This window comes from Dryobates pubescens, chromosome 1 (assembly GCF_014839835.1).
Source record: "Dryobates pubescens isolate bDryPub1 chromosome 1, bDryPub1.pri, whole genome shotgun sequence".
NCBI classification, from domain to species: Eukaryota; Metazoa; Chordata; class Aves; order Piciformes; family Picidae; genus Dryobates; species Dryobates pubescens.
Genome location: NC_071612.1, coordinates 12340748 through 12359719, shown reverse-complemented (window position 1 = coordinate 12359719; position 18972 = coordinate 12340748). Strand labels below are relative to the sequence as shown.

The 18972-nt window shown below is 41.5% G+C and overlaps 1 protein-coding gene across 1 annotated transcript in view; it reads right to left on the bottom strand.

Annotated features, from left to right (window-relative positions):
- Positions 1-297: 297 nt before the first annotated feature.
- Positions 298-18972, bottom strand: part of UROC1 (urocanate hydratase 1) — a 42587-nt gene continuing 23912 nt past the window's right edge. Inside the window, exons 14-20 of the mRNA XM_054161521.1 lie at positions 17834-17955; positions 15269-15339; positions 14201-14299; positions 12243-12342; positions 8373-8454; positions 2716-2815; positions 298-729 (exon numbers count right to left, since the gene is read on the bottom strand). Coding sequence (XP_054017496.1) covers positions 589-729; positions 2716-2815; positions 8373-8454; positions 12243-12342; positions 14201-14299; positions 15269-15339; positions 17834-17955 — 715 coding nt within the window. The 3' untranslated portion in view covers positions 298-588. The remainder of the gene's footprint in view (positions 730-2715; positions 2816-8372; positions 8455-12242; positions 12343-14200; positions 14300-15268; positions 15340-17833; positions 17956-18972) is intronic.

The following is an 18972-nucleotide window of genomic DNA, read 5'->3' as shown; positions in this document are numbered from 1 at the left end:
AGAAGCCCATGCAGGCTGGCTGTGCTCAGCCAGTTACAAATTTTCTCTTGCTTTCTACTGTGATCACCAAATGCTTTTATGGCAATAGAGAAAAACTTGAGTTTAGAACATGTGCTATCAGCACATCCACCACCAGCTGAGGAGGAATTTTGTTTACACATCTACATGTTTGGCTACTGGATTTCACAGCTCTTTGCTGATAGCAGCAGACTGAATTAGAATGAAGAGTTCCAATTTCCATTCCACATTTGATCTACCAGACTTAAGAGTCTCCTTAATGTATGAATAATCATGAATAAGTGGATTTTTATTTTCATTCAGTTCTCATAGACAAAATTCCCCATATTTGCCTTATAATGAATAGTTTCTTATTGTAAACATTGTTTTGTTAGTGAAAAGACTATTCCTGATATCAGTGTATCAGCCAAACATCCAGTTTTTGCCCCATTAACACATCAGAGGGAAGAAAGAACTTGCATGGAACAGACATTTGCAAGGTTTTTATCACGAGACCAGAGAGCAAAATAGGGTATCAAGGAAGCGGCTTCAAATGTATCTGCAAGGACAACATTGCAGTTTGGAATACCATTACTGCTTCAGAGCTTGCTCCAAGATGTTCTCATCCACCACCTTGTGAGGGAGGGTCACCTTCAGTGTCTGATTCTCTTTCATTGCTTGGCAGATCGTTTCGTAAGCATAGTCATTACCCGACCAGCAGCGTCTGGCAACCTGTCAAACAAGGCAATCAATGGGTGTAAAAATCCTGCATTTCTCTTGCCACATCCATCTTACACAACATCTGTGCAAGCACTGGCACACAATTTCATGACAATAAATCTTTCAACCCTCTGCCAGTTACTAGTTAACAATACTTCATTTTTATGCATAGCATTTGGATAGACTTGGTACATTTTCGTGCAGAAACTTACCATTGGACAGAAAACATTGGTGGAGCCAGGTACCTTACAAAATCTACAAATCTCTGACTAAAAATGTCTGTGCACTCTATCCCAGTTCTGTAAGAGCAGTACTTGCTTTAGCTAACAGTATCATTTCAGCACTTGATGCTTTTGTACTGGGATAAATGTTTAAAAACTAGAATGTCACTGAATGCATTTTCAAACTATGTAATCAAGAAGCCAAATTCTTTGCCAACATGTAAGGATGAAACTCTCTGGACAGTTAGGAAGCTGCTAAACCTCTCTCCCAACAGCAAAGCATTCCATTTTGATCTGTTTATAAGCAGAATTCCCCAGATAAAAAAAAAAGAAAGTCAAGATTTGGCACAAAGGAAATAAGTCCTTTCCTCTATTTAATGCCTTGCAAATCTCTATTATGAATTGCAAATCCACGTCCAAAATATTCAGTCTCAAAACACCACAAGACACAAAATACTCAGCTTTTAATTCAGGAAAATATTTCAGCATATGATTAATGTAAGGCTAATCAGCTCCTGGGATCATGGCAGTAACAGCTAGAAACGACCTTTCAGGTTAACAGCTCAATTTCCCTGCCACTCACCTTTGATTATTCCTATATACACTCCAGTTTCTTTTCAATCTTGTATTTGATGTGGATAGCATTCTCAAATTGTCCCTTTTCAACCTATGTGTGCAGGAGTGGCCACTTTTGCTTGCAGTAAGTCAGAGCAGCAAAAGATTTATTGGATTTTTTTTTTTAACAGGGTGTCCCTGATGCACAGTTCTTAAGGTTATGACTTCATTAATCTGCAAATTAATATAATTGTCCTCTTTGTTCTCTCATAATAGTTTATCAATGTGTTATTTCAGATCTGGGAACAAAGAATATGTGCAAATTGCTACCCTGAGTTATGCCAGGCCTTATGGGGGAGAAAAATATTAAAAATTAATGTTTAGGCCTAAGGCAAGAATGAATTCTGCAGTTCTCTTGACATGTAAAATAGAACAGATTGTGGCAGCACTGGCAAGGAGCTCCCTTAATACCTCAAGTCATTGTAAGACTATATGACTGAAATGCAACAAGTCTTGTCCTTTTATTGAACTGTGCATCATTATGTCCTGTTGATTTGGTTCCCATCAAGACCACTTCAGATGTGGGATCCTATTCATAAATACAGACAGGATCTATCTGGACACTACTGGAATGAAAAACCTCTCATGGTAACAAGGACTGTGCAAGATGGCACTTAGATGACAAGCCTTATGAGATACCTGGATCTAGAAGTTGTCTTGTCTGTTCCTAAAAGTTCATACAGTGTATTATGTAGGCAAATGACAACAACATGTCTAATGAAATTATAACAAGCATGCTTCCCTTTCTGCTTAAAAAGTGACAAAAACACACAGATATTTGGAAATTACTGGTCTCCAGTATGCTGTAAAGTCAGAAGCAGTAGTTCCAAGAATCATTCAGCCTCTTTTATTGACTTAAAGTCCTTTGAAGTTGATTAGAGAAAAAAAAGCCAACCAAATAAAACAACTCATTGAGTCTAGTGGAACCAGGCTTGTAACCACCCGTATTAGAAGCAGTGAAGAGAACGAGTCACTTAGCCTGTTAGGACTATTCCTGGCATACAAAAAAGCCAGATCCCAAAAAACTCCTGCCTGTGCTCATATTCCTCATTTAGTTAAAAAAAAACCCAAACAGGAGCACTGAAACCCAAGTACCTAAATAAACATAGTCCTCAAGGCAGGAAAATATTAAAGTGAACAGATACAAGGATTTTTTTCTTACTCCATTGGAAACATCCCAGCTGAGCATCATCTTAGCCCGTTCTTCAGCCTCCTTGGACCCATCCAAAACCAGGCCAAATCCTCCGTTGATCACTTCACCCCTAAAATATTATAAATGAAAGAGAATTAAATCAAAATAATTCAAAGCAATCCCTCAAAAATCAGTAGTTAATTTGTTCAGTTTCACTGCAGGAAGAAGAATTAGAACATAGCAATGGTGCTGAAGAAGTTACATTATCAGTGACCTTTATGCTAGCAATAAAGCATTTTTTAGAATGAAATTTAGCAGAGTAAATGCCTTAGTTTCCTGACCTGCAGAAAACCTATTCCACCCTTCTTGTAATGCCCAGCTGGCAGTCAATAACTGCTCCAAGCAGGAGTGTCAAAAACTAAGCTTGTGCTGTATCTCTTGAAGATTGCAGACTGTAGTGGTTCTAAAAAGAAGTACAGAAAGGTTAGAACTTCTGACAGTCTGGAGAGTTACCTATCTCTGTGTATTTCTAGAGGTTAGACTGATTGTCTTTGCCACACTACAGCCTGACATACACATATGATCGTGAGGAGGACTATCTGAAGCAGACAGATGGATCTGCTTATACTCTCTTGGGATAAATAAAAGAGCATAAGTATTTTATTAAAAAAACATTAGCCACTACTTAATGCACATCTGCCTCAATCATTTCAAACCCAGTCATTCATTTTGTGTGAGAAACATAGATGTTTAAAGACATCAGTGCCAACTTTTCAAGAAGCAGACTCATTGCTGCTGTTCTTCTGCCAATACGTTAAAGCTAACAGCTTATACTTGGGAGAAATACCAGGCTGGTTTTAAAAGGATAGGGAAAACACACAGAGCAGAACATCTTGTCTGACTTTAGAGCCTGGCCTGTTCAAGTTTCTGTTTTGTTGAATTTGGTAAATATTGGTGAATGCAGTTTAATAATTATCCATTGCTGTAAACCTGGGAGAGAACTTGCATTATAGCTCTGCATCAGCAACACCTAAGGGTCGAGGCACATCATACAACAACACATGGTATGAGAGACTACTGATGGAGACCTTGGAGCCAGGATTTTCCCCTCTGTTTCATAATAAGTCACAATATTTACTTATAATAATATCAGACATACTCATATCAGACAGAAGTTAGGCATCTTCCAGTTCAGGAAGGAATAATTTCTTACTGTATTATATTTTTCAGTATCAACCAAAGCTTCTCAGAAAATGGGGAAATGAGCTTACAGTGGGGTCCTCTCAGACCTCAAGTCTGCTGCCTGAAACTAGACGTTTTCTTATCTTCAATTTAATTGTCATTACTTACCCAAGTGATTCTCTTTCACTAGTTATATACTACCTGTGTGCTAAGCAGAACCCCATCACAGAGCTGAGGGATGAGAACTTAGACCTCCAGACCTCACCACCACAGAAACCATTCTGTGCATTCTCTCCACTTCACCATTATTAGATATATCATTATTACAAATATATTCTCTGTTGAAAGGCACAGTTGTCTCAAAACTGGCAGTTCTCATAGCAGAATGTCAGTGAAAGCATCAGTTTATGTGCAGCAGGAAAATTTGAGGCAGTCATGTTTCTGCTGAGCTATTTGAGTATTTTTTTAGCTCTGAATCTTAAAAATAAAATTTCCTTTGTGATTGACACTGTCAACACTTTTTGGTCTGGAATTTAATTCCCAGGATAGTTTTACTGTCTAAAAGCTTTCATTAGTTCTCCTCTTACTCTCATTTTGCAATAAAAACAAACATCCAAACCTACATTTCTTGCAAATTCTGATTATTTTTTTAATAGCTCATGATGTTACTATCTTCTCCAAAAGAAGGACATTGAGATACTTGAATGTGTCCAGAGAAGGGCAATGAGGCTGGGGAGAGGCCTCGAGCACAAGCCCAACAAGGAGAGGCTGAGGGAGCTGGGATTGTTTAGCCTGGTGAAGAGGAGGCTCAGGAGAGACCTTATTGCTGTCTACAACTACCTGAAGGGAGGTTGTAGCCAGGAGAGGGTTAGTCTCTTCTCCCAGGCAACCAGCAACAGAACAAGAGGACACAGTCTCAAGTTGTGCCACGGTAAGTTTAGGCTGGAGGTGAGGAGAAAGTTCTTCCCAGAGAGAGCTGTTAGCCATTGGAATCTGCTGCCCAGGGAGATGGTGGAGTCACCATCCCTGGAGGTGTTCAAGAAGGGATTTGACGTGGCACTTGGTGCCATGGTTTAGTCATGAGGTCTGTGGTGACAGGTTGGACTTGATGATCTTTGAGGTCTCTTCCAACCTTGGTGATACTGTGACAACATTTCAAATGTAATTGTATCAAGACCAGGGCTAGTTACCTCACCATACCCGGCTGTTTCTGTGTACAGAGACCAAATTAGCACCAATATCCAAGTACCAAGCTAGAGTACACTTAGGAATGTCAGTGATGCCATTGCCATGTAATTAAGATCACAGTACAAGCACATATCAAGATTGCCAGTATCAGACAATGAAAACCTCAGATCTCTGGAGCACTGCTCTATACAGATATTCCATACAGGAAGGTGTTTTTTCAGTGACAAAGATCTCCTCTGTTCCCAGTACCCCAAAAAGCATTCTTTGAAGCTTTGGTATGAGCAGTTAAGTGTCTCATCTCACTTGCAGACCATAAATTTGGAGTCTCTCTGTTGACTTCTGTGGGGTTACTCCAGTGTAAATCAGAATCATTCATCAGAATCATTCCTACTGTCTAAAAATCACTCATAAATTAAATGTCAGTGTTTGGTAAGGATGAATTTTCTAGGAAACCCTCTCACATTTTAAAGAGAGGCTCTCTGCCTTCATTAGCATTGGGTCACATTTTCAAGTAATTAAAGAAACATGTGGCATTTTGACCTAAGCTACCTCCTATAATTTCCAGATGTCTCCTCCTAAGGAGATCAAAGAAAACAAGGCCTCTCTCACAATCAAGATGTCACACTGTCAGCAATGCAATTTAATTCTTAAATTGCTACTGCCTTTGTTACTACAGGTTACTCAGGCTCCACGTTAATATGCCCTGCAAATAAACTGGCAGCAAGAAATTAGTAACGTTCATTTGCTCTAATTATAGTCAAGACTATGTTAATCTTAAGTCTCTCAAACAGCACATGTGATGCAGATTCCAGCTAAATAAATATTAATCCTGCTTTTTCCTGTTTGCCCCACAAGGCTACAGCACAGTAAAAAAAAATGAAAGCAGGTAAAAGGCCCTTCTCTGGTCTCCTGGGGAAGACAGGGCAGATGTGTCAGCAATTCCAGGCAAGTCCAGCCTCTGCAGGGAGGACTGGTAGCTGAACACGATGTGACTGCCACTTCTGAACTCTCTGAACAGACACTTGCTAATGACAAATTGATTTCTCTCTAATCATATGCATCTTTTCTAAATATACATAAGCTTCCACATGCACTTTCACATTTCCAAAGCAGCTGATGACAAGATTTTTATCAGGCACATGGAGATTTCTTTAGGGCAAGGTCAGCTGAATTTTTTGCTCTCTAGAGAAAAACAGGGTCGTAAAATCTAAAGGCATCTATCTCTTCCAGGCAAAGAAAGTAATTTGTTATGGTTGTGGGGCTGTTTTGCTGCTTTTATCACCTTTAAATTACTCCACTCTTTTTCCTTAGAAGGCAAAGGGGTGCAGCCCTTCAACTAGCCAGGGTGGTGCCATGATTAGTTAAGCCAAGCAGAACCACCTGTCCTGCCATGACTTTCAGGGGCTCCCAGACCAGGGCATCTAATGACACAACATTGTTACTACCTCTGAGTCTCAGCATGGTGGCTTATTAAGGTTCCTGTAGAGACAGGCCTAATTTTCAGACTCCACATTCTTTACTAGGCACAGTAATTTAGTCACAGAGGGTATGACTGCACCTAAGAACAAGGTGAACAAATACTGTTCCACAATGACAAGCCCTTAAGCAGCCATAGGATGTATCAAAAAGCATAATCAAGCCATTTTCCCATCAATATTTTGATTTGAGTGAACAGCCACATGCCAATTTTCTGGTGCTTTATATAGATGACAATGCCTCTGCTATGTTTCTAATGATGTTAACTCCATTTAAGAAAGACCTAAAAGGATGTATCTAAAATTGCAGTACGGTCAGTAACGGTTTTTCAGAAGTAAGGGCAGTCTCACCCTTCAGCCAAACCCTCTTTGAATTGCTCAAGGTAGAAATGTGCAGCAGGGATTTGCTTTACAGAGGGCACAGAGATAGGGAATATGATTCACAGAAAATTCATGGCATAAGCAGTTACTTTAGCAATTCTAATCATTATCATAAAAGTATTCCAAACATTGTCCACAACATAGAGTGAAAAGTTACTTTCTTTGCTTACATGTCACAAAGAGATATTTCAAAAGGTTAAACTCAGATAAGGTTCAGTCTTTGGAGTATGAGATGATCAGTGCAAGAAGATATTCTGGTAAGTATTTTCCAGAGTTACAGAAGCTGTGAATAAAATCCTGACCGTGGTGGTTGTTATCACTGCAATTAGTAAAGGCAAGTTTTTCACTTCATGTACCCCCAAGAAGCTTTCTTACCCCTTGTTCAGTTTTGCTCATATACCTTCTATTCAGTAGTTACTTCAGTTAAATCAAAGGGAGAGGGGCTTGAAAGGATATTTTCTAGATTCAGCTAATCTGGATGAGTAACAATTAAGTATCACCAAATGTCTCCCAGGATAACATCTGCTACAAGTTCTTTGTCTTGCTGTTGTTGGCGTATTGCATAGCTGGACGGAGCAGGGAAGTGGGAAGGTCTGCTACAGCATTTAATAGAGCTTTGTACACCTTTTCAATGGCACCACCAAAAGGAAGATGTGACGAGAGATTGAATAGGCTTTGGTGGACTATGGTGGAAAGAGGAAACCAGAACTAAAGACTCTGTAGTGTAGCCAGGCTCTCCTTTTCTATATGCCTCTACCAATCTGAAGTAACCTTTTATTGGCATATGAAGGAGAACAGTTTTCCTCTCCATATGTAATATTTATTTGATTCAGCTTCTCAGTTCAGGCATTTATCTTAGTTCTGCATCTTATGGGAAAGAGATGTTTAATCCAGTCCTTACTTGGCTGTGGGCTTTTTTACCCACCAGGTATGAGCAAGAGAAGATAGACTGGGAGTGTTGCTGGCACCTGAGCTGTTTTGTATCAATAACCCCTCATTGCACTTCAGCACATGAACGTTTATATCGGGGTCCTAAGGTCACAGATTTAAATACAGTTTAAGGGGAAACTTAAACATAATCCATCCACTGACACTCTGGCTGTGCATGTGTGAAGACAACTTTGGAAGCAGGTCCTGTTCAAAAAGACCACGGCAGACTGTCCTTTTTTGGCAAAATAAAGTCTTCAAACCATGCTGTGGCTAGTGTCCAAAACACTTTTTTTCCTAGACATATGGGCATTAATTTAAAAAGCCTCAGACACCACCACACTTCACTTTACAATACATCCTTTCAGCCCTTGTTTCCAAACCCACCCTTCCCAGGATCACAACATTGTAGTGCTCCAGTAGTACAAACATCTGCCCTGTAATTCCCCTCCTGTCTGTGTGTCCCTCCACCATGCACACGAAAGTACTAACAGAATTCAGAGTCCAGCATTAGAAACACAAATGTGTTCTTACCAGCCAACTCCACCACCATTGTGCAATGCAACCCATGTTGCTCCTCTGAACGCATCTCCTACGAAGTTCTGTACTGCCATGTCTAGGAGGAGAAGAAAGATATCATGGATGTGAGATGTTGCATTCATTTTTCTGTTGTGCTGCTCACTCCTTCCACTGACATCTTGATTACAGGCATTTGAAGGCAGTTTTAGAGGCAGGTTTTACTCCAGCTTCTGCAGAGTTCATTCAGCCCTGTGCAGAAATCTAGTCTAAAGCTAAAAAGTAACATTCTGGGAACAAAGCTGGGATGAAAGTGATACTGGCCCAGATTTGCTGGGCGTGAGGGAATTGTACCCTGAACACAAGCTGCTGCCATTACACAGGAGGTTTCTTTTGTTTAAAAAACAAACAACAAAAAAACCCCCAATAACAAAAATCAACAAAGAACACCAAAAAAAAAGTTAAAAATAAAGAAAAATATTTTAGCAAACAAACTTAATTTGACTAATAGCAAAGGTACGATTTCCACTGCAATGTTCACAAAAATTTTGTATGTTCATAGAATACATACATAGAATAAACCAGGTTGGAAGAGACCTTCAAGATCATCGCGTCCAACCCATCAACCAATCCAACACCACCCAAACAACTAACCCACGGCACCAAGTGCCCCATCAAGTCTTCTCCTAAAAACCTCCAGTGATGGCGACTCCACCACCTCCCCAGGCAGCCCATTCCAATGTGCAATCACTCTTTCTGTATAGAACTTTTTTCTAACATCCAGCCTGAACCTCCCCTGGTGCAGCCTGAGACTGTGTCCTCTTGTTCTGGTACTGCTTGCCTGGGAGAAGAGACCAACATCCGTCTGTCTACAACCTCCCTTCAGGTAGTTGTAGAGAGTAATAAGGTCACCCCTGAGTCTCCTCTTCTCCAGGCTAAGCAACCCCAGCTCCCTCAGCCTCTCCTCGTAGGGCTTATGTTCCAAACCCCTCACCAACTTTGTTGCTCTTCTCTGGACTCGTTCCAGCAAGTCAACATCCTTCCTAAACTGAGGGGCCCAGAAGTGGACACAGTACTCGAGGTGCGGCCTAACCAGTGCAGTGTACAGGGGCAGAATGACCTCCCTGCTCCTGCTGGCCACACTGTTCCTGATGCAGGCCAGAATGCCATTGGCCCTCTTAGCTGCCTGGGCACACTGCAGGCTCATGTTCAGTCTACCGTTGACCAGCACCCCCAGCTCCCTCTCAGCCTGACTGCTCTCCAGCCACTCTGACCCCAGCCTGTAGCTCTGCATGGGGTTGCTGTGGCCAATGTGCAGAACCTGGCACTTGGATGTGTTAAATCTCATGCCGTTGGACTCTGCCCATCTGCCCAGCCTGTCGAGGTCCCTCTGCAGAGCCTCTCTACCCTCCAGCAGATCAACTCCTGCGCCCAGCTTGGTGTCGTCAGCAAATTTACTGATGATGGACTCGATGCCCTCGTCCAGATCATCAATAAAGATGTTAAAGAGCATGGGGCCCTGTACTGATCCCTGGGGCACACCACTGGTGACTGGCTGCCAGCTGGATGTGGCACCATTCACCACCACTCTCTGGGCTCGGCCCTCCAGCCAGTTCCTAACCCATCGCAGTGTGCTCCTATCCAAGCCATGATGTTCACTGCAATTTGCGCTAAAGTAGATACCTATAGTGGTTCAAAGTGTTACAGGGGATAACAAAGTAAAGGTACTGAAAATATTTGTCCAGATTTCTTTCAGGGTAGATTTAATAGATCATTTGCTGTACTTTTAACAGGGGGGGAAAAAAAAGCAACCAACAAACCAAACAAAAATTCCCCCAACCAAAAAAATAACACACCAGGAAAAACCCCAAAATCAACAAACCCCCAAAACACACACACAAAAAAAGCAACCAAACCCCCAAGAAGTAATATCCCCACCAGCTAGATTAGCAGACCCACAGTCTGATGGAAAAATGAGTTTACTTGAGCACTAATTTATGTTAAACCCTGTCAAAAGCCCCATTATGGCATCTTTTGGCTGGCATTATGTCACTTTAATAACCAAATTATCATAATTACAGTGCTGTCAAGAGGGAATGGGAGAGATCAAAATCTCCATAATCTAAAATGTACAGATTTCTTCCTCAACCACTATTGTGATAAGAATGGAGGTTTGACAAGGAGCATAGCAAGTGGACTAACAAGGTATTAACGTGATGCTACGTGGCTTTGATAAAGGTCACTAACTGCAAATGCCTGTGCTGAAATACACTTTGCAGAGCATCTATGACCCATGTTTGCCAAGGATCAGGCTAAGGTACTTACTGTAAAACAAAAGAAGACAGATAAGCAGCCTGGAGAATTCCTGTGTGCTAGAGAGGAGCTGATTTCATCTGAACCAGCTCAAATCTGATGTTAAAACAACAGCAAAGAAGGAAGAAAGGAAGACCTAAGATGATGTTTTATTGCCTTCAGAGGCTCACCTGGTAAAAAAAGAATTAGGCTTGATTCCAAAGCCCAGTGAAACCAGTACTCAGCAACCTTGAGATAAGCTCTTGGAGAAGTGATTCATGTAAACCACAAATGGAAAAAAAACAACACCAAACCCAAACCCCAACCCTGACACAGTGAGATGTGCAATGGTGTTTTAGCAATCTTTGTTTCTATTGCCCTCTTTGAGAGCTTTGCCTGAAGTTTGCTTATGTCGCTAAGCCTGTTGCTGGAGACCTCACTTGGGATTGCTATTCTCTGTGCAGCTGCACCGTTTTCTCACAGCTTGTCAGAACCAAGCATTAGTCGAAGCCTCTCTGTCTGGCTTATTAGAACTAACCAGCATTCTCAAAAAGTGTTGAAGTGGTTCTGACAGGCACAGCTAAAACCCTCATTTCATCAGGAAATCCACTTAAGTTATCAGGGAACTTTCCTCCTTAAAATTGGGCCATAATTTGGTTCTATTATGAATTCTCATAATGGAAGTAATTCAATATGCTCAGCTACCTCTGTCATAATTTCTCCTTCTACAGCAGCCTATATCCTCTAATCTTATGGCACTTTATGACTGTCAGTCATGTGGAAACACTACTGGGCTAAAGCCATTATCCTAATTTCCACTTTACAGATGGAAAATTGAGGAAGATTAGGTTAAAAATTACTTAGTGCTTCACTTGGGTCTTTTTTTTCCAGGTCTCAAATCTGGTATTTCTTGACTTTATTTTTCTAAAGCACCATTTCACAAACTTAAAAGCAGAGCCTGGCTCACTCAGGTCAGGTGTGCAGAATTAAATGTTCCTTTTGTGTAGCAAACCCACATGATTTGTCCATAGTCACACTAAGCAAGCAACAAGGCTTAGAGTCTAACCCAGAAAACCTGACTCCTATCCTTATGCTTTTACTATCAAAGTATGTTCCTTTATGACCAGAAAAGTTCCTCTCAGAAACTCCAGACTGGGGTTTTTTGAGACCTCTTGCAATTAAATGAATCCTTTTTTTTTTCTTTAAGCAAAAAACAATTACAGACAGAATTATGATCTTGTGGGTCCCAAGGAAATATGTCTGCTCAGATCACCTCTTTGAAACACTGAGGAGCAAAATTGAAGTCAAACAGAAGATCCAGTCCTCTGAGATAGACTGCTCTCCATTTAAATTCAGGCAAATCTGGTGCATCCTCATTGAATTTTTAGCATTGTTCCAGGCCTCTCCTATTTAACTAGCTCCACATTCAGGTCTGCATCACTATTAAATCTCACAAAGCTCCTCAGGAAATGTGATTAATGGTGTTTAGAGAGTTAAACAAAACCAATTTAAAATATGTTGTGCAAACCCCCACTTTCTCTTTTAAAGCAATTTCCTTGTTTGCCTGGACAGATAAGCTTCAGCTGGTCTGCTGACCTGCACAAAAGGCTGATCCATCATAGATGTTTGATGTTTCTCTGTAAGGACTGTCGGTCCCACTCACATCATGGTGATCTCGACTGAGGACTACCGGAGCCTGTGTAAAGCATAAGAAAATGGAATCCTTAATGGACTATTAATGCTACCAGGGGTTATCATTGGCTGAATTCATGTTTGCTATTTCAAACCTCATCTTTCTCCATTCTCCTAAGCCCTGTAAAACACCTTCTCTGCCTGGTATTATTTATTATAAAACAGTTATTGACACAGTGCTCACAAAAGTCATCATCGTTTCATGACTAAGGAAAAAAGCTTGTTTGTATGCCAATGTCATCATCAAAGGAGGGAAAGGAGAAAAGGGGGACCAGTATCATTTAATCTGAGGGTTTCTTGGCAAGAATCTTCATTCAAAAATAGTTCTTAGTTTTTATTTTCAATACTAAGAATTTTTACACTTTTACATTCATTTGAAAGACTTCAAGGCTAAAAATAACTTAGCAATGACAATCAGTGATTTCACACAGCTCAAACAAGTTCATTCTTGATCTGGAATTTAACTGACAGTGTGAACCTAGAATAGCATGTAGGTATTCATTATCATTTGCCATGCAGAGGTTTATGTAAGAGTAATTCACTCTTGGCACAGTGTGATGTAGAATGAGCTGGCTCTGGTTTATGCTGGCAGTGAATAAGAAAATCGCTGAAAACAGATATGAGCACCCAGTTTATGAGAAGGGAATGAAGACTTGAAGAAATGAAGAGGAAAAAAAAAGGATGCCACAAAATCTGAAGGGCCTGGGAGGGTGACCTTGTTAGTCATAGCTCTAAGGGAGTGCTCTGTTTGGTCAGGTTTATTTTATAAGATAGAATAGAATAGAATTAACCAGGTTGGAAAAGACCTTGAAGATCATCGAGTCCAACCTATCACCCAAGACCATCTAATCAACTAAACCATGGCACCAAGCACCCCACCCAGTCTCTTCCTAAACACTTCCAGTGATGGTGACTCCACCACCTCCCTGGGCAGCCCATTCCAATGACCAATCACTCTTTCTGTGAAGATTAACTTATAAGATTAACTTGCAGTGACATTGATTTTGAATCCTGAGAAGGTCAACAGCATTTAAAATATTCTTAGCAAACATTTTCTGAGTAACAAACCCCAGGACATCCCTAGCTAGGATCCATTATAAGTTTTGCTTGCCCCTTTATAAAGGGTAATCCAACTATAAAGGAGTTAGAGATGAATGAGTGGCAATGCTTTGGTTTGATGATGCAGTACACATGGCAAGCAAATGGTATAATTCCTGAGTGGTTCCTTCAGGATTTTGGTCCCCCAGGATGTCACATTGTACACTTACCTACAATACTCATGAAGAACTTTGTACAGGGATTTTTAATCTCACCCACAGTGTGCACTTTTATCAGCACCACATATGGTCAGTGAGATTTTAATCAGATGAGTAAGAAATGACTCATTATGCACTAGAGTGACAGCATCAAGCCTCATTATTTTCTTCATTCACATATGCAGTGAAAGTGAAAATTAATTGCAGGGCTGGCTGTAGTCATAGCTGAAAGTGAGGGACAGAGGGTGGGAAGCACTGGACGGTGACACAGTTGCATTTCATTTTGGGGCTGAAGTCTCTGCCTTGAGTTTTCAGCAAATTACAGTGTGATACATTGTGCTTGTAGGTGCCCAGATAGAAAATAAGGCAGACTCCTTATGTGAAATAAAAGGCAGCATATTTCAGAACATTTCTAAACCCATTTCTCTCCTATATATACTGATATACTGATTACAGGCAAAGAGGATTTGCTAAAGAATACTGGTCCCACGTAAATGGCAGACACTTCTGCTCTCCCTGGCTGAATCTTTCTCCTTTCCCACCTGCCACTCCAGACTCAGATATTAAACATATTTACCAGACTATATCAAGACATAAAAGACAAACCTTAATCTTTCCTTCGGAAATGGCTCGATTAATAGCCACAGCTATAGACACACGGCCCCTCTGATCAGAATATAAGATTCTAGCTTGAGAGCCAACAACCTGGAAAATAAAAATGCCAGAGCAGTGAGTTCTCTGTGCAACTGGCTTATCTTCAGGTCCCAGATAAATGGAGTCACAGGACTGACCCCTTCTGTAGGAGAAAGTGCAGATTATTTCTTCACCAATATCCAGCTTCCAGAAAAAATGGGGGGGGGGGGGGGGGAAGTTATTAAAGTCCCTCTTTGAACTGAGTTTTATCTCCATTCCCACAATCAGTGAGATGTACTTCTGTATTCAGCTGCTACTGTCCAATATATCCCACTTTTTAAATCAACCTGATTGCTAGGCTATAAACCTCCTATCAACAAATCCCTTATCAACACACAGAAGCAGAGATTTAGAACTGGCAGTGATGGGGTGAAAGGGAAAAGAAATACAGAGACAAAGAATGGAAAAGAACATCTGTCCCACACAGCTATGCTCCTTTTCAGCTTTTACCCCACAAACTGGACTGGTGTCCAGATGAGGACAGCACATGTGAGCCCTACAGTGTTACCAAAGCTTCACAGTGAGAACCTGCCCTGAAAGAACGAGAAAGGATGCCTCACTGGCATCCTGCTTCCCACAGGATGGCAGTTCTTTGGCCTATCACCTGTTTTGAAAAGGGCTCTGAGAATTGAAGGCATGAATATGTTGGGCCAAAGCAATACCTAGAAGTATGTTTTGAATAGTGCTCTGAAAGAAAAACAGTTACAGATGAGGTGGAGGGTGAATTGTTCTCTTGTTTCACTCCAGATATACAACTAGATATCACTGGATTATCTGAACATTTCCAGATGAGGAAGTGAAGGGAAAGTACTGCTTCAGCTCACCTTAAAACCCTGATGTGGAGAGGTGTTTATGTTCTCAGCTCTGAGAGTTACAGCCTGTGTTTTCACTCACACCCATTCCTGCTTTTCACTCCAGCATTTAAAAACTGGACTCTGTGCCCGGAGCAGGCACACATGCTGCAGGAGGTTGTGCACTCACCAAGCCGTGCCTGCCAGCTTCCCGAATCCAGCGGATGTTGTCATGGTACTGCTGCTTCACAGATGTGCTCACTTGCAAGGGAAAGCAAGAAAGAAAAGAGGTCTTGAAAATGAATGCAATATGCTCCAAATTTAATTTAATTCATCTGACAGCACTAGGAAATCAAATTCTACTCTCAGATGCAAGCACGCATATAGGAAATGCTCAATAGAATCCTCTGTGCAGCTTATACAGTAACTGGTGCCATGTATTTAGAGGAAGGTATGAGATGTCACCCAGGAGACTGCTGGAACAGTAACTCCCATTTGGATCTCTAGCAAACCAACTTAAACCTGGAAATTCAGGTTTCATGTGCTGCTCATTTTTGGTCACCTGGCTTGCTGCCTGCTAACTGCCCAATCCCTTTCTGAGCCTTTGCTGAAGTAGTAGCCTTAGTAGGCTCCACAGCACTGGGTACTACAATCCAGTCTTGCATCAGGCAGTAAATAACTCCTGAGTCAGCAGAAATTCTCAGAAGTGGCTGGCAATACATACTTGAAGATAAGTTACACCAATGCTGGGATATAGATTTATTGCACAGCAGTAGCTCTGTTCTAAATGGCCCACGTGAATGTTTTTTCCCAAGATAAAACCAAGGGCTCTTATCCTTATGTTCACAGAAAACAATTAGTATGAAGTAGCTATCGTGTAAATCCACCCTACGCCTTGTATTTAGATATATATTGCTATATAAGAAGAGAATTCTATATAGTTTGTTCTCCATCTTTTCCTCTCATTTTTATCTGTGCCATTCCATTTCAGTCAGAGGAGTAAGAATAAAAATATTTGAAATGAAGACAGATGGGGCACATATCAATCGGACATGATCATCTAGTTAAACCCCTTTGCCATAGGCATGGACACCACCTATTCAACCAAGTTGGTCAAGGCTCCATCCAGCCTTTGAACACTTCCAGAGCTGGAGCCTCCACAGTTTCTCTGGACAACCTCTTCCAGTGCCTCACCACCCTCATGGTGGAGAATTTGTTCCTTATGTCTAATACAAATCAAGCTTCTTACAGTGTGAAGAAGCTCATCCTATTGTTACACGCTTCTGTAAAAAGTCCCTCTCCAGTTATTCTATAAGCCTTCTTCAAATGCTGGAAGGCTGCTAGATCTCCCCAGGGCCTTCTCTTCTGCAGGCTGAACAACTCCAACTCTCTCAGCCGGTCTTCAGAAGAGAGCCCCAGCCCTCTGATCATATTCATGATCCACTCTGGACCCACTCTAACAGTTCTATGTCCCTGTTCTATAGTGAGCTCCGGAGATGGACACAGAACTCCAGGTGGGGTTTCACAAGTGCAGAGTAGAGAGGGAGAATCACTTCCCTCAACCTGCTGGTCACTCTTTTGATGCAGTCTAGGATACAGTTGACTTTCTGGGCTGCAAGTGCACATTGTCAGCTAGTACTGAGCTTCTCATCATCTGGCACTCCCAAGATAAAAATATTATGCTCTCTGTCCCATAAAATAAGCTTTCAGTTTTTGATCAATTACTTTCTGATCTCTTCCTTAATTCTGAGAAGCACAAGGCTTTGGTCTCTAGAAACAGAAGAGCTGAGGACTTCAGTGCTCGGGGACAATGACTCTGAAGTCTTTGAGTCGGCTCTCCTGCTGCTGTGAAAACAGACAAGGAAAGGCAAAGGAATAGGGCTTTCCACTGCAGCCTGGGAGATCCAGACTCATGTTTGCTGGCACAAAATTCACCATTATTGGAGGTTTTCAGAAGAAGACTTGATGGGGTGCTTGGTGCCATGGGTTAGTTGTTTAGGTGGTGTTGGATTGGTTGATGGGTTGGACACAATGATCTTGAAGGTTTCTTCCAACCTGGTTTATTCTATGTATTCTATGTAAAATTAGCTTTGTCTCAGTTCTCTTTCATAAGCAAGGGATAACAGAATAAGCCCACTTTCAGGGATATGGAAGAGTGAAAGACATATAGTTCCTGAATACTAGAGCAGCACACCAAGCCATACAGATACTCCAGATCAGTTCCACTAGTGAATAGAAACAGCTGTCAATTTATTAACAAATAACAAAAAATGAAGAACACAAAACTGTAATCACAAATAAGTGACACTGGATGGAGCACCACACCCATGAAACCTGGATGTCCTGCCACTGGTCTCCTTGCTAGCCTCTTTAAAACCTCCCCATTTCCTCCTCATTCACCTGTGGGACAGGGACAAAGCAATTTCACTCCTTTAATAAATTCTCAGAGACCTGTTGATGAAAGATACTGCTTGACTTCAAGTTTTTTAGGCAACAAAGCGTGGGACAATCTGTATCAAACAAAATTAAAAGCTTTCAGCCAAACCTGCAACAAAAGCTTTGGGATGGCATTTTTACATTATACGTAACTGGTTGCACTCCTTACAGGAGTTTGGAGAACAGCAAGATTTCCTGCCCACATGGAACAGGCAAGGGACTGCTTGCTCTGGTTTCAGCCAAAAAGATGTATTTAACAACTTTGCTCATTTCCTCCCCAAAAGCACTCCCAGTGGTGGATACGGGATGGTGGCCTTACCTCCCTGACGTATAGAGTCTTCCAGCACAGACATGGCAATTGAGTCAGTGGTAGCAAGATCCTGTGGGTCACCTGAGGTGCAAACCCAGCGAAATGGCCCAAATCCCAGGGAAAAAATGTCTCTGGGAAGAGAAAATGTTTCATTAAGAGATAGTTGAAATTCTTTCCTTATTTATCCTGGCTGCTAGCAGTGCTTTTCTTTCATTAGCCAGAGACAGAAGAATCTGAAACATTTTCAATGAACTAATCTAAACAGAAGCATCAAGGACCATTAATTGAGAAATTAAAGAGTGCTGTTTCATGAAGCCATCAAGTGATGTATGAAAATACAGTCAAGCCCTAATTTTGACAAGGGCAGTTCAGTCAAATAAGTGCATCATCAGATGAATTGCTCTTTTTTTTGTTTCATCACATATACTCTCCCTGCTGCCTGGTCTTTTTGTCCTTAACCCAGGCTAACTCAGGCCTTGAGCACAAGCCCTATGAGGAGAGGCTGAGGGAGCTGGGATTGTTTAGCCTGGAGAAGAGAAGGATCAGGGGTGACCTCATTGTCCTCTACAACTACCTGAAAGGTGGTTGTAGACAGGAAGGGGTTGGTCTCTTCTCCCTGGCAACCAGCACCAGAACAAGGGGACACAGTCTCAAGCTGTGCCAGGGGAGGTTTAGGTTTGAGGTGAGGAAAAAGTTCTTCACTGAGCGAGTCATTCATCATTGGAATGGGCTGCCCAGGGAGGTGGTGGAGTCACCGTCCCTGGAGGTGTTCAAGAGGAGATTGGACGTGGCACTTGGTGCCATGGTCTAATCATGAGGTCTGTGGAGACAGGTTGGACTTGATGATCGTTGGGGTCTCTTCCAACCTTAGTTATACTGTGATAATGTGATAACTGTGAGTGCATCCACACTATCAGACATGTGATTTTGACCAAGTGCCTCAGTTCCAACTTATTTGCAGTCCACATTGTTTACACCCTATAGTAAGACACACCGCAGTTGAGATTCAGAAGATATCTAATCTGGTTGGTGGTCTATCTATGTTCAAGCTGTTATTCACATGGTACACACAAGTTAAGCAGGAGTCAGAGGCAAAGGTGGTGTAAACTCAGTTCCTCGAAAGATCTCCTGAGCTCAGCTTTTTCTGC